The sequence below is a fragment of the Charadrius vociferus genome, unplaced genomic scaffold (assembly GCF_000708025.1).
Source record: "Charadrius vociferus isolate BGI_N301 unplaced genomic scaffold, ASM70802v2 scaffold92, whole genome shotgun sequence".
NCBI lineage: Eukaryota > Metazoa > Chordata > Aves > Charadriiformes > Charadriidae > Charadrius > Charadrius vociferus.
The window spans coordinates 700,376-716,296 of record NW_009647874.1 but is presented as its reverse complement, the minus strand read 5'-3'; the positions used below and the strand labels follow the sequence as shown (position 1 = coordinate 716,296).

The following is a 15,921-nucleotide window of genomic DNA, read 5'->3' as shown; positions in this document are numbered from 1 at the left end:
TGGAGCTACGGGAACAGAAAGTATGACACAAAGTACACAGAGAACCAGAACCTCGTGTGCCTCTTTACAATCTCTGGACAAGAGGATCGTCCTCTATGAGATATGCTGTTAAGTATAGTGGAAAAAGTATCTGTTTAGTGCAAAATTTTCCAATGCTCATAAGATTTTTTAAAGCCTTACACATTACCATAGTTTTTAATACTCCACCGTCACAACCTAACTCTTCTCCCATGAAATTAATAGATACGTTACCCTACATTTTTATGGAAGCAGGATCAGCCATGCACATTAGAAATTAGGCTATTTATGCAGGGTTTTTTTCAAACCTTCTATTCAACTTTGGTTGGACAACAAAGATTTAGACTAACGAATTTTCTTTGTTTCTACATAAACATGTTTCTTCATATATAGGTCACTATTCATCATATATGGACTTGTGGGTGAGTTTACTTCAAATGTACAGTTCTGAACCCATTTTTGCAGGCATAGTAGAGTCTGGATCTAGCTTGCCTAGCTTCAGGAACTTGAAAAGGCACCTACACTAGGAGTCTGGTTGCTTTAGCTGCCCCAGTTGTCAATGAAGAGAAGTAGACATCCCCAAGGCAATTCAGCTGCATCTAAGACTGCTGATACTACGTACATGGATGTGTGCACTATGGAGGCCTTTCTGGCTGCCACCATATAAATACAGCCTTCGACACCTCAGGATTTGTTTTTGTTGCTCTTGTATCTTGCTGGGACATTTTAAGCCCCAAAACTATGTCTTAAAGCATGAGAGCTTCTTCCCCTTTACAGCTGCCACAAGGAGTAGCACAGCCTCCAGCCTGTCATATAACACTTGAACATGGGTCATTCATTTCAGAATGGTGTTAATTCTTCAGAAAATGTGAACACTGCTATTTGTTTTTATGCCAGCTGCCTGAAGGAAACAGGTTAACTGATTTGTTGGCCTATGGGAAGAAAAATACATGACAACATCAACAGACCTTATGAATCCTAGATCAACTCCTCTCCTCCTAGTTATATGCCAGTGCAATTCTGTTGATGTGAATAGGGCGTAGTCCCCAAAAGAGTACCCAAATGAGAGGAGAAACACATCCACTGAACTCTGAGTGGATTTTTATCAATAAGATGAAAAAATCTAAAAGAATATTTAAAAAGGGAGAGGACGAATTTCCCACTTAAATATTCCCACCTGCATCAGTTCCACTAAGATCACAACAGGCAAGCTCGGTAGGGCAGAAAGGCGCCTGGACTCCAGCTGTTGCTAACGCCAGGTAACCTCATCCTGGTACTTGTCCAGCTGTTAAAGTGCTGGGAAGGGATGCAGATTTCAATCTGTGTCAACCGAAGCTCTGGGAATTTTCAACAACTCAAAATGTCTTTTTGATTGAAAATGCAAACAAACTTTACAAAATAAATACATAAAAACCCTTTAAAATGTCTACCATTAAATATCCACCATTATAAATTAAGGCTGGGTTCCTGTATCAGAACACACAGGCAAGTGAAACACACAGACTTCTTCACTTCTGAAGAGTATTAGATTTTATGCTGTTTATGAATGTTCCTGATAAAATGTTGGTGGTAGTAATTTAATTTTTATATTCACAAGAAAACCTACTAAAATTTTTTACAGCTTTGCTTTCCCCCACTGCACTGTGTTTAGCCGAGTAAGGTCTTTTTACAATCATGCATACAGACAGCCACTGCCAAGACAGGAATTTTTATAAGCCTTATTAGTAGGAGTTTCTTATTGCCCAGGTATTTCACATATAATGTTCTTTCTGCTACCTAATAAGAATAGTGACACACAGACCTATTGTACTGAAAAAATGGTAGCATATATGTTTTGCTTGTTTGTAGCATCTGGATTCCTTTCTTTAAGTTAGAAAATAGTCATATAAGGATCTCCCAGAACCAAGCAGCACTAGACTGAAGAAGTAATATTGTTGGGCTTGCAGAATTTCAGAGAGGAATTTGGCTAATGATCACACGTTCAACACTGCATGAAAATTTCCGAAGCTGCTTTCTGACACTTCACTTCCAGAGAGATTTTCCTGTCTCCAAACAGATGTTTGTAAAAGGGAAACTGGAGTTATAACTTGGTTGGATAAGCAAATGTCTTCTGAACTGGGAATGGCAGTCTTCATGCAATGAAGTCCCAGCTTGAACAGCAGATGTGCCACTTAAGCAAAACTCCATTTAATTGTTCCAGATGAAAGGTCAAGATGTTTTAGTGCCTAAAGTAGCACAGGGTAGCACTTGAGCATCCTGCTATACCACCAGTAGAGCCAAGAATTAAATTTTCCATCTCCAGTCTTCAGCTGTAATGAAGAAGTGCATGTTTCTTCTCAGGAAATAACTGTAAAAATAATTGTGCAAGGCTGATTGTGGTTTGCTCTGACCTGGCTTCCTAGTTCCACACAGCCTCGAGGGGAGGCTGCACTTGCCAGTAGCCACAGGGGATCAGTACCGAATCCAAAACAGTGAAGCTATTTTGTCTCAATCACATCCCGTGTAAAGGGGTATAGAAGATATATAGATGTAAACAGGGGTTTAAGAGCAAATGCATTTTCTCTGGCTCGCAGGCTGTTTTGTTCTGATGCTGTGGTACAAACAATAAATGGTCAAACTGAGGCCTCAGAAATGCCAGTTGAAAGAGGACAGGTATGAAATGATGTCACTTTACAAAGTCCCTTTCAAAGAGGGTTTGCTTACATTCATAAAGAAGGCTCAATAAAGTGATCACCCAAACAGTCTGTTGAATAACTTCACCTAATGCGTGTAGAGATGTTCACTAGCAGCTGTGCTATGAAACAGATGTGCGGCTCCAATCGAAATATTTTCACATCAGTTCATGAAGACGGTCACTAAAAGAAGCCCTGCTGTTACTGGGGCATGAAGCTTATATGTGGATCCATAAATGTAATACATGACCACTTGCTCTCTTTAGAGCTAGAACCCCAGATCCAGTTTTAAGAATTAGATTCATCTATTAATACAAAGGAATCAACAGAGAGCTGTGGACAATTTACTTTTTTTTTTTTGGATTGCGTATTTTAAAAAGCATTTCTTTCCTACTCTAATTTGGCAGTTGCAGGACAGGTCAACATAAAAGGCTGGAGAAAGTAAACTCCTTCTCCACTCAGCACAGCTCTAAGGGAAAGGACCATAACTGCTCATGTAGCACCTGCTCATTGATGCATGCATGCCTGCTGCCTGGAAGCTTGGACACATACTCTTTGCCTGTGGTCCATAGACTCTTCGGGTCCATTTGCTCTTGGGACTTACCTGTCTTCACCTCTGCTTTCTCATCACAGCACCAACAGGTGTCTTGGCATACCAGTCCCCCATAGCATCTGGCACAAATTCTGGGATTTCCTTTGGGAAGAAACAAGGACACGGGATCTAAAGCTAAGCAGTGCTCCCAAGTTCTCTAATGTAGACTTCTGCTACACTCGTGTTTAAATTTATGCCAGAGATACATGAACAGCTTCTATTCCACCTATATTGAGCAATACTGCCTGCATTAACATTGTCCACATAGAGCTCGCTAGCAAAGTGGAGTCTTTAGACAACTGGGAATCATGTATTAACATGCTAAGTAATGTCTGTAAGTAAATTCCATTATTTTGTATACATAAAGAGCGCCAAACTCTGTAACTGTTTATTACAAGTTTCTGTTTTCCCCCTGTGGCTCTAAACCAAATCTCATTTACAAGTGGGAAGGTGTTATTCTGCACAGTGTATACCTGACCTTTTATTTCTACAAAGTAATTTCTAGAAACAATGCCAAAAACATGTATTGCTGCTGACAGGGTGACACTGCAGCATTTCATATGCATATTTTCTTGGGAAAAGTATTTGGAAAAAGCTGTAGGAGTCCAATTAAACTTTATCACCTGACTGCATGCTCACAATAACAAGATTGTATATTAATATGACTGTGACCCCAACACACGCAGAGCAGGTCCGAGTTATACCAACAGTGGGCTCCAACACTTCCTCTAGCAGGAAACTCTGCTGGAGAGAGGATACTTAAAGCAAAGACATTTCTGGAGTGTGGTGGTAATGGAATATAAGTGCTCTACTGATAGGGACTGTGCTTGGGTATTGTGCTTAAATGCATTGCTGAATTAAAGCCTTAGGACTTTTCATTCCATATCTACACTTAGGATTTCCCTTAGTATTTATTTTGCTATTGCATAAATATATCTGCGATGATTATCTCAACCGTATCTGGCCACAACCCAGACATTCATTAAATAACCATCACAAGATTGATAGTACTGTTGCTATTTTACAGATACCTGCAGGTATCTTGACAACATACGGGCTGCGGCAGTGAGGAGTCTATGACAGGACATATTTGTGATTAACTCTAGATGCATCCCACAGTACCAAAAGCTTTCATTGCCTAAGGTTGCTCACCAACTGACAGTCAGGTCAGTTTAATTCAGTCACTAAGAGATGAATGCAGACAACCAGCTTTAAAATTCAAGAAGCCCAGGAGTGAAATCTCAGCCCGGCCAGAGAGCTCTTTCATTTCTCCAGATCATGCATTTTTCTGAATGAGGAATACAGGTCAGTATTGAAGGATTTCAATAGCTTTCAAATGTAATGTTATATTTAAAAGATGCTAACATCTTTTGCAATAAAGGCTGTGTTTTGTCCAGCAGAGGGAGACTAGAGTTTTAGAGAAACGTGATGCAAACACTAAGCATAACAAGGAAGATTTTGCTTTATAAGAAGTAGTACCCTAGACCATATGGACAGCTAAATATAGGCAAAATCTGATGAAAATCAGTCTCAAAACCATATTATAGTGCTTGATACTGATGTAGGATTTGTAGCTTTCATCCCACTTCAAGTCTGATCCTGTACAAATAACAAGAAAATACACTTTTTCTAACATGATTTGAAAGTCCTACTGTGATTCTTGATTAAATTTTAAATGCAAAAATATTCAAATGCCACATAAAAATTGGAGTAAAAGCAGCCTTTTCTGCCTTTAAATTGTTTGAGTATTATTCATGTCCACTAGCCTGAGACAGATTTCCTGTCCAAGATGTGTTTGTCAGACGTTTTTAAAATCTGATGTAATACGTTCAGTGAGTTTTTTAGTTACCCGCATTCTTTCAAGTGTTCTTTCTCTATATACAAATGATCCCTGAAACACTCACTGCAAGAAGGGTAAAAAAAGATAATAGAGAAATGTTAGAGCTTTCTGTTAGTTAATAAAACAGAACCTTTTGCCAGGGGTCTCGTTGCAGAATTATCTTCAATAAGAAATGTTCTACTAATGATTTTAAAAAAAAAAAAAAGTTTCAGATAGTAATTGGAAATATATTTTATTTCTTAGATACTCTTTACTTTTTTTTTTTTTTCAAGCTAGAAAACCTAAAACCTATCTATTTAATACGAGTGAAAGAAGAAATTTTAAAGATCTCACTTGAAGAACAGCAAAAAACAACATAGACCCGACTCCAGAGTCTGGAGGGCAAACAGGAGAAAACTATGTCTTTATCCATCTGCTTTCTTCTAGTTTTGACTCCACTGTAGTGCTGTTTATCTTTGCTTAACTCCCTTCAGATGTTCTAGTCAGTAACATTTGAGTATCTTTGCTTATATAAGTAGTCATATTAATATCAAGAACAGCATGGTGTGGGTACGGATAGCCCTGAAGCATAGCAGCAGCATACATTCACGGGGTCCTGAATCCACCAAACACCCAAGGGTCCCCAGGACATACCCTCCTGTTTCTCAGTCCACGTCAAGGAAAAATTAGAAGAAACGGTAATAAATCTATACCACTGAATAAAAGTAAGTAGTGCAAACATGTTGTTATCCCCCAAACAACGCTGGTGGCACTGTGCCAAAGGAAAGCTGTTATCCTGACACGGGGCAGAAGAGGAGGCAGTCCAGCCCAGGCCAGCAGCCCTGTGCCCTGAGCAGCCACCCCACCAACTCGGTTACCTTGGGCGATAATATTCCCGAGCCCCTCTCTCACTGTTATAAACTGCGGTGTGCTGAAAAGAGAATTTTGCCTGGTACTAAATGAGAGACTCATGGACAATTATCACACTGTGAGAAATGAAAATTTGTTGGCTTATCACGTGTAGATTTAAGGATGTGAGATGAGGACAAAAGTAAGGTGAAAGCACCTCTACTCTCCCTTTGTACTTCCCTTGCTGATCAAAAGATTTCACAAAGCCCTGTGATGATGAAACCTAATGCTCACTACCCCAACTCACAATGCTACTTAGCGAGGATACTTCCAAGGACAGATAAATACATTCCTGATTCACAGCCACTTGTCTCCACGCTGTGAGCACCCAGCAGTCTTTTCCCATTATTATTTCTGTTGAGTGGCCTGCAGCTTTCCATTCCAGGTAAAAATCTAAGTGTTTTCAGCCAAGCTGAAACAAAATATAAAATAAGATAAAATAAAATAATGAAATAAAAAAGTAAAATAAAATAAAATAAATGCAGTGTGTTTTACAGGAGGAAACACCTGCCAGCAGTGTGCACTCAGGAAAAGTTCAATGGAAACCTGGAGGAAGCTCTTTGCAGTGAGTGCTTGGTCTTTTTATAAAGTGGCCCAGTAAACCATGATCCCAGCCCAGAAACCCAGTCCCTCAGCTGACCAGTTCACCTCTCACCCCGCTATTTCACAACAGGAGAAATCCATCACCCGTTGCCTACTTCAAAAGCAGTTCTAGAGCTGCAGGCAGTGGTTTTTGACCTCACTCCAGCTTATCTGGCACAGTGCACCGTTCACAGGCTACTCAGATTCACAGCTGCAATAAAAAAGAACCACTCAATAAGCAGCTCCTGGTTTTTCCTTTGTTCAGACACACCAGCTGATGTGGTTCAGGGATTACTGCATTATCAGGATGGTTGTGTAACTGAAAGGGGGGTGAATACCGTTTCAAACCAGCAAATGAACTGCGGGGTGCAGGTGTGAGAAGGGCAAACAGAACCACGGAGAGGAAAACGGCAAATCCTTCCATGACAGAACTTGAAAGTAATGGGCACATTAAAAACAAATAAACAGAAGAAGAAATACTATACCTTAACTGCATATTCATTGCTTGTTCTGCGTTATTTGTTAGTTTTGGTGTTGCCAGCCCTCAGAAGAAAAACCTGGTGTCAAAGCCAGGAAAAGATCAAGTGGTTGGCTTAAGACCAATCAAGCACTCCTCTCAGTTTCTCGGTTTGTTTCTCAATTCCTTGGAAACTTTTCCGGAAATCATACCAGGAACACTGAACCAATTCACTGACTCCCACAGCCCCTTAATGGGGACCCACTACCTCCATGCTCTGTGAGGAAAGTTGTCGCCTGTATGTGGATCAAGGGGTGGAATGTGGCGATCCAGACCCAGAGACTGCTGTAGATTGAGGAGTCAGAGATCCACATCACAGTTAACCTGAGCAGGCACTGCCTGTGCTGTGCTGCACAGATCCCTTGGCTGCAGGATAAACTCAGCCTGTAACAGGAGCCTGCAGGCAGCTCCCACTTGGTACTGGTGATCACGCCTCCCCCGTGGCCTTGCCTTTGTCTAAAAAGCCAACAAGAAGTTCTCCTGTGAATGTCCTTCATGAATAGAGTTGTTTTCTTAGAAGAAAACTATATAATAGCTTGAATGACCAAAAAGGAGGAGCTTTTCTCCACTGACAGGACTTGCTTAGTGTGCCCTGGTAGAAATCCACGCAGGCTCCATCCGATGCTGCACAAACACAAGGTTCCCAGCATCTGAAGGGATGTAAGACTTATTTGCTGTCTATATTCCTCTTCTTATTCCGTCTTATTAAAGCAGTTATCTTATTAAGTGATTTGTTGTCAAGCCTTTCTTACTGATATCCAGAAGAGCCCTTCACCAGCTCACTCTCACCTCACTCCCCACCTCCAGGGCAGAACATCCTCACTTCCCACCTGTGCCTTAAAATATAAGCGAGTCTTTGCAACCTAGATATCTACACTCCTCCTACAGTCAAGGGAGAGCTAATCCATACAGTTCATCAGTTCATGGACTCTGCAGAGCAAGTCAGGTTGTGTCAGGTCAGCTGAATCTCTCTCTAGGCTCCACTGGCGGTGCTGACTAGCACTCCGTACAAGGGTAGGATTACTTGCAAGGGTGGCCACATCCTCATTTGATTAGTATGTATGAAATGTCTTTAAAAAATTGAGGTAACAGAAAGCCATTTCAGGTATAAACATTGCCAGATCATCCAAAGGATGACCAAACAGGACCTTGAGTACCCACAAGTGCTTGCATGCCTTCAGCACAAGACAGAAGCAATGCCTGATAGCAATGCTGTTTCAAAATAACTCTCCTTTATGAACACAATCCGTTCAAACTTGCTTGAGTTCAGCTGGACTGAGCCACCTTTTGCCCAAGAACAGCTTTTCCTGATGCAACCAAACATTTCAGCACGACTGCAACACCTGGGAACCAGATATAAAAGTGTCATTGGCATACGTTTAGCAGCCAGTGTTACTGTGCTGTTTGTGGCTAGTCTGGGGCACGTCATTATCTCTCCCAGTTTCTCATATAGATTTAAAGATAGATAGGGACTTAAATCATATCAAGAAACATTACCTCTCACACAGTGACCCCTAACCCTGTAGTGTCAGGCTAGTTAAGAAGTGAACCCAGCTAGAAAGTGCTATAAAACATAAATGGCTGGCTCCAGCAATGAAACAGACCCTCGGACATCTATTAAATGATCATGGTGCAGTACATGGTGAAAACGGAACTAAGTTACTTTTCATTCAGTCAGTCCTGTTGATCTTGGGTATTAACAAATAATAAACTATTTTGCAATTTAGATTTAATATTAGTAAGAAAATTAATTATTCCAAGACTGTTGACAATGACAGAGGCAAGTTAAAATAACCTTGCTGGAGCCACTAACTGACATTTAATGTTGTTGCCAGTAAAGAATCATACTTCAGATGACAGATCGTAATAGATCGTAGAATACTTTGTGTTGGAAGGGACCTTAGAGATCATCTAGTTCCAACCCCCCTACCATGGGCAGGGACACCTTCCACTAGATGAGAATTCAAAGCACTTTTCCTTCACGGGATTAAAAAGGAGTTCATAAAGCAAGCCAGAAAAACTGTTCAGCTGTTGGCTGCTGCTGCACCTCCTCCTTCGCTCTCCTCACACTCATAGGAGGAATAGAAACTCCACCCAAGTTTTCGTTCTACTTCTGCCTGAAGATCTAAGCGGGTGCACAGTCATCGATACAGCCAAGGACTGAAGACATTCAAGCAGGAAAATTTCTCTGGCAAGTTTCTTTTTCCTTCTTTTTTTTAAATTCCTTGGGTGACTGCCCAGCCACCAACCCAACCTCTCGCTCTGCTCACCTGAATCTGTGTGAAATCAGGTGCGAGTAAACAAGGAAACGAAAGGAAATTTTTGTCAGTGTTTGCTGTTGGGATTGAAATGTCTTTTCTCTTTTCTCGCTGGTATTTTTAATTGAGATGATTCCTGTAGCCTCTCTTTAAGCAGAACTTTCCTCTGACCAAATTCTGGAGCTCTGAAGGTTTAGGACTAAGAAGAGGCCTCCTTGAGAGAAATCCAGAAATCAATAACTAGTTACTGTAAAACTGTACAATAGGCAGTAGACTTAACTAGATTGATTTAAATAATTAAAGTCTAACAACCTTTAGTTAATGATCTATCTAGTTCAGATTATTTATCTGCAACAAATTTCAATATACAGCAAAGCGCTCTAGGAGTGCAAAGCTCCAGGAACAAAACACAGAAAAGCTCTGCAAATATTTTTGTGAGTATGAGGCCCAAAGGGTGTTAACGGGTGTTTCTGTTGATTTTCTTTAAGAAGGAAGGGTTGGGTCCTGTATGCTGACTTCAGTCAGAGCTCTTATACTCTGCCTTTTTTTGAATCACGCCTCTGATTACTTTTTCTTGCCTTTCAATGGCCCCATATTTACAGTCAGAATTTGACATAAATGTGTTTGGTAAAATGGTTAAAGATGGAAATGATGTTTTTTTTCTCTTTTTGTATCTGGGTAAACAGAGAGGTTTTTAGAGATGCTGAGAACCACCACCAGCAATATACCCAGCATTTCTGAAAATCAGATCCAGCTTTAAGGAGCCTATAAATGGACCCAGACAGGCCAAATCATAGCCAAAGAAATCAGAGGGCATGGAATTCAGTCAATAAAAGAGACCTCAAGAACAGAGGAGTAAATTTAGATTTTTTTCAGAGCATCCATGTTAATTCCAAACCTCTCTTTCTTCATGCAGTGCTCAATGGCCCTGGATAAAATGGAAGATTTGAGTCTGAAAGAGACAGTGTGCCGAGCTGAGCTAGGTGAAGTGGAAGGTATTCCCCTCTCAAAATCAATATGCAGCACGTGGGACCAAGTGTGGAAGTTTAAAGCCAGACCCGACGATCTGCTCATCGCAACCTATGCAAAAGCAGGTTGGTGTGGGTAGGAAATAGAATGGAAAAGTTTGGGATAGTGCTTGTTGTTGGAATTAAAAATTATGCTTTTCTATTGTGACTGATATTTATTTAATCCCAAACCAGAAATATTTTAAAGACATGAACCTCTGTCAGCTGAGAATAGTAACCTCTGACTTCTTTGGCAGAAGTAACAACCACCTAGTATTATTGAAGTTCAAATGGTCAAAGTCTAATTACCTGTACTTAAATGTTTCCTTTGATTTAGATTATATATGTATATATTAATGGCAACAATAAACCAATAGGTAATGATTTAACAAAGCCTAGTAAAAGTCATCATTACTAAGAAATAATAGAAACTGACTGAACGACTATGGATTGTATTTAGTATTTGGGGAATGACCTGGTGTTTGTAAACCAGTACTGCTTTCTGGAAATGGGTTAATTACAACTAAATTAACTTAATAATTTCAGCCAATAAAATAAAATACCTACTATTAATATTAGGTATCTGGCATTTTTTTCAGTGATTGGCCACTTAGCTCATTTCTATTTCTACTCTTGATCAGACCCTTTATACTTACCACACAGGAAAACAACAAATAACAAGCATCAATATTAATCTTGGATGAATAAAAACACGTACAGTTTAGGAGATTCAGGAACAGATTCAGGAACATTTGATGATCTTAAAAAAAAACATGACTTGAATTAGCAAGAATTTTTAAGTATTTTTTTTTTCAGTAGGAAAAAAACCCAAACATTACCACAAAGAAAACCCCATTATTTTTGTAAAAGCTGAAAGCTTTTAATTTATTTCCTGTATACTGAAAGCAAAACCACGTTATTATATCCAGCCTGGATGAAAACCTCTCAGCCATTGAACAGAAAAGAAATAAAGTTAGGAGACCATTTGACATTATGTTGTATCTGTCAGAGCTGCACAATTCAAGCATCTTAAGAAGGGCTGAGTTTCTTGTCCACGTTCCTTTCCAAGCCATCCCTTGATCATGGCTATAAGGGAAAACAGGCACGTGAGAGACAAAATAACATCTTGTAACTCTTACAAGATGTTGCAGTAGCTCAGGCAGATGAAATGTTGTACTGACCTTCATCAGAGCATTTCAAATGGGAACGTTAAAAAAACTGCAACTATTTTATCTTTTCAAACTGTATGAAATTTTTACACACTCAAAGTTCAGGTATTTCATTTTTTCATTCAAATTCAGGATGAAGACAAATGTTGAAATATCTGAATTTTTGTGAGTTTTGAACATTGGGAGGAGGGAATTTCATTCGTCTCTGCAAATAATACAGTTTCCAAATAATAGTGAGTTTATCCCAGAGCTTTTTTCATTACTGGTGTAGTAATGAAAAATGCAGGCCACATGGAGGCCATTTCTGTTGGCAAGAAGAAGACTGTCTAAAAGGGAAAACCTGAAACTGTGCTTTGGGAACTACCTTGTATTCCCAATTATGTATTTTTCCTGCATTGTCCTCTCTTTCCACTTTGTCCATCATCTTCTGTACTGTTCCTTCCTCCTTTAATACAGAGTCCATCCTTCTGGCTTTCAGTTCCCTAGCAGAAGAGACTCTTGGCTATCTCTGAGGGAAACATCTAAACTGATATTTTCAGGTACAACATGGACACAGGAGATAGTGGATATGATTCAACACAACGGAGATGTTGAGAAGTGTAAACGTGAAACTACTTACAGACGCCATCCTTTCCTTGAGTGGTCTCTCCAAGAGCCTCCAACTGCACGTTACTCAGGTGAATATTATACAAATAGGTTTGTATTTTAGACAAAATGAAACAAAGCAAGCACCCAGTGCTGATGCCACAGGTTTCCTGTGAAAGGTCCCACTTGCTTTGTCACTGAACTATGCACCGTGTTGGGTATTAGAGGTCAGTTCCATTGCTTTAACAGAAACATCTAGTGCTACTCAAGCTAATGCAAGACTGGCAGATGTGACTCAGGAGCTACTGAAGACTATGCTGTTCTGGAGCGGCATCTGAAAGCTGTGTGTGATACTCCACAGTACTTAAAACAGCAGCAGATATGCATAAAATAGCAACACGGGGGCAACTAAATCCCATTCTCTGACTGGGGACTGTACGGAACAGCAACCTGTGTTGTGGATGTATTCCCAAAAGGTGGATAATGTTTTCAGTGGTTTTGCTTCTGTTTAACTGCGGTTAAATTCTAGGGTCTAGTCATCTAAACAAGCTGTGGTACACTCAGGCAATCAGCAGGCCTGACTGTTCTGCAAAGACAGTTTTCTACAAAAGCCTTCTTCCAGCAAGGGCTCCTGTTCCACACAAATCTTTAAGCCAGACTCTCTTCACATTTGAAGTTAAAACGCTTGAGTAACCCTGAAGCAGAAGTGCTACTTTTTCCTCTTCTAAGCTAGACTATGTTGACAGTGAGAGAGACAAAAAATTATAGAGGATGACAGAGGATGACAGATGACGATAAGAAAAAAAAATTACAGAGGTCATGACAGGTGCCTATGCAATGTTGTATGTTACACTGCTGTGTAATTGCTTTGGAGACGTATGATCATTGCGAAGTGAACTGCTGAAAAGTTACTGTCAAAATTCCACATATAAGAATAGCGAAGAAGTGCTAGTGCAATTTAGAGAACAAGTCACATCTCACAATGCAACATCCCACAGGCGTGGAGTTAGCTGACGCTATGCCTTCTCCACGAACAATCAAAACTCATCTCCCTGCGCAGCTGGTGCCTCCTTCCTTCTGGGAACAAAACTGTAAGGTAAGGCGGAAGAGGTAAGACGCAATTCTACTTCACTTGGAAAGAAAGTGACGTAAACCAGGACTGAATATGGTTTCCACAATCTCTGTGAAACCGGAAGGTCTCTGCAGATATTTTCCCTTTAATGAACAAAGCGAGTGGGAAACTACATGACTGTTACCCGCGTTGGATTTCAGAAAATTGCAGCTTCAAAGCAAAATCTCTTAAGCCTCCATCATCAGGCTCCAAGAGAAAACTCCAGGAGATGCTCAGATGCTCAGTATCTATATAAGCATGTGCAAATTAATTTTTCTTTTTCTCTCTCTTTTCATGTCAATAAAAGATAATCTATGTGGCAAGAAATGCAAAAGACAACCTGGTGTCATACTACCATTTCCACAGAATGAATAAAGGACTGCCTGAACCAGGAACCTGGGACGAGTTTGTGGAGAAATTCATGACCGGAAAAGGTGATGAACTGCAATCAGTCGTATGAGAGATTTTGTTCATTTAAAAAACGAATGACATTGATCTATTTATTTCAGCTATGGTTTGAAATCCAGTGCTGACGCTCACAGAGGGATATCTACTGAAGATGTTTCAGTAGTAATTTATCTTCATTCATGGGTTTTTATTAGCACCTAGAGGATAAATTCTATCTTTATATTCCCATTTTGAAAAACAAAAAAAAATTGCTACTCTCTATTCTGTTATCATTCAGAAACTTATGTGACAATTTTCAGGCTTAATCTCTTCTCTCTGAGGTTAAAAGAAACCTGCTTGGAAGCCAGCTGGGAAGGAACAGTGGTTTAATTGGTTTTACTCTAGCCTAATATACAAGAGACCGAGGTTTAATTTTGTGTAGAAACGTGTGTTGTGAATTTGAGCTAAGTGAGTCTTTTAACATAAATTCATCTGTATAAAAATCAAGCATCTGAACAAAGCCGGCTATCTAGCTAAAGACAGGCAACTCCAGCTGATTCTTCCCTTCCTAAAAGAGGTGCTCATATCCAAGAAAGGTTTTGCTCAGGTGCATGGCAGCCTGCAGTTTCGGTCAGTAAAGCTTCCATAGGTCTGTAATATTTCTGCCACCATGTAGGCTGAGAAATACCACTGTCTGGACCAGCGTGAGGGTCTCATGTCTAAAGGAGACCTTGTGTCTCTGACTAGCTTGGCTTGAGAGCCATCTGCCCCTGTGCAGCCATCTGCCCCTGTGCAGCCATCTATCTCTGTCCAAGCTAGTAATCTTGATACTTGCTGGAGAGAAACAGGCAGTTCTGATAGTACACCAAATATTTAAACCACTCAGAATCACAGTATAATGCAAGCTGGAAGGGACCTTTGGTGTCCGCCTGGTCTGAGCCCCTGCTCAAAGCAGGGCCAGTTAAGACAGGTCTTGTCCAGTTGATCAGATGAATCACTCTAGAAACATCTGTTTCTCTCCATCAACCATAAAGGCAGCCTGGATTTTTCATTCAGGGATAAGCATCTGCATTTGTTGCTCTCTAAAGTTACACATGAATTCTGCTCTGAGCATCCATACACCTGAACAATTAACAGCATGAACACTGTGAGAAGCACAGAGCACAGCAGTCACGGCCACAGTGATTCAAAACCAGCTGGGACATGCCCAGACACTCATTATTGGGGAAACATGAGTGCCACAGACAGCTTGGGCCTTTATAGCTCATGATGATGTTACTCTTTTTTCAGTGCTCTGGGGTTCCTGGTATGACCATGTAAAAGGATGGTGGAAGGCAAAAGACAAGCACCGTATTCTTTACCTCTTCTATGAAGATATGAAGGAGGTAAAAGGCTGAATGTATGTTTATAGAGCTCTGAAATCTGGAAGTCCAGTAGATACTACCTACGATCAACAGTTTCCAATTATAATGACAGCTGTATTAGTACATTTTCTGATAACCTGTTCTTCTTACCCTGGCAATTGCAACTTTAACACTATGTTTGATTTCTTTGCTTTTCCTGGCTCTGTATCATATACCACATTATCTTCTCTGCAGAATCCAAAGCGAGAAATTCAGAAGATTGCGAAATTCCTGGAGAAGGATGTGGATCAGGAGGTTCTAAACAAGATAATCCATCACACCTCGTTTGAGATAATGAAGGACAATCCCATGGCAAACTACACAAAGGAGTTTCAGGGAATAATGGATCACTCCATTTCCCCATTCATGAGAAAAGGTACTGAGGTTTGTTACTGGCATCAACTCTGTCTTCCTGACTGTCATTCCGCTTTGAAATAAGCCTTGAAGTACAAGTATCTACTGAGTCATGGTTAATGGCCTTCAGGAAATACTGGTAAATTAATCTTTTTTCTCTTTTTGCTCTGCTGTTTGTAGGGGTTGTCGGTGACTGGAAGAATTATTTCACTGTGGCACAGAATCAGAAATTTAATGAAGATTATAAGAAAAAGATGGCTGATACCTCTCTTGTTTTTCGCATGGAACTGTGATTACTAGCAGTGGTAATTATTCTTTATGATCTTCAGCCTTTTCCATTTTATACATTTTCCTTCACAAAACGCCTGTGTCCCTAAGATTTCAATATCTCTCTTTCACACACCACTGGTTTTTCATTATTGTGAGAGTGCCCAGATTATGTGGAAGTTTAGGTCTCCCTGAAGAAAATAATCCACCAGATACTTCTCATTCATCCCTCCCACAGTAACTTTCAGCATTAACAAAAATATTTCAGATA

The 15,921-nt window shown here is 40.1% G+C and overlaps 1 protein-coding gene across 1 annotated transcript; it reads left to right on the top strand.

Annotated features, from left to right (window-relative positions):
• Positions 1 to 10,289: 10,289 nt before the first annotated feature.
• On the top strand, positions 10,290 to 15,676 carry LOC104284697 (sulfotransferase 1C1-like). Its single transcript, XM_009883060.1, has 7 exons — positions 10,290 to 10,461; positions 12,083 to 12,220; positions 13,127 to 13,224; positions 13,547 to 13,673; positions 14,917 to 15,011; positions 15,225 to 15,405; positions 15,564 to 15,676. The coding sequence occupies exons 1-7, from the start codon at positions 10,290 to 10,292 to the stop codon at positions 15,674 to 15,676; spliced, it is 924 nt and encodes a 307-aa protein (XP_009881362.1).
• Positions 15,677 to 15,921: the final 245 nt, after the last annotated feature.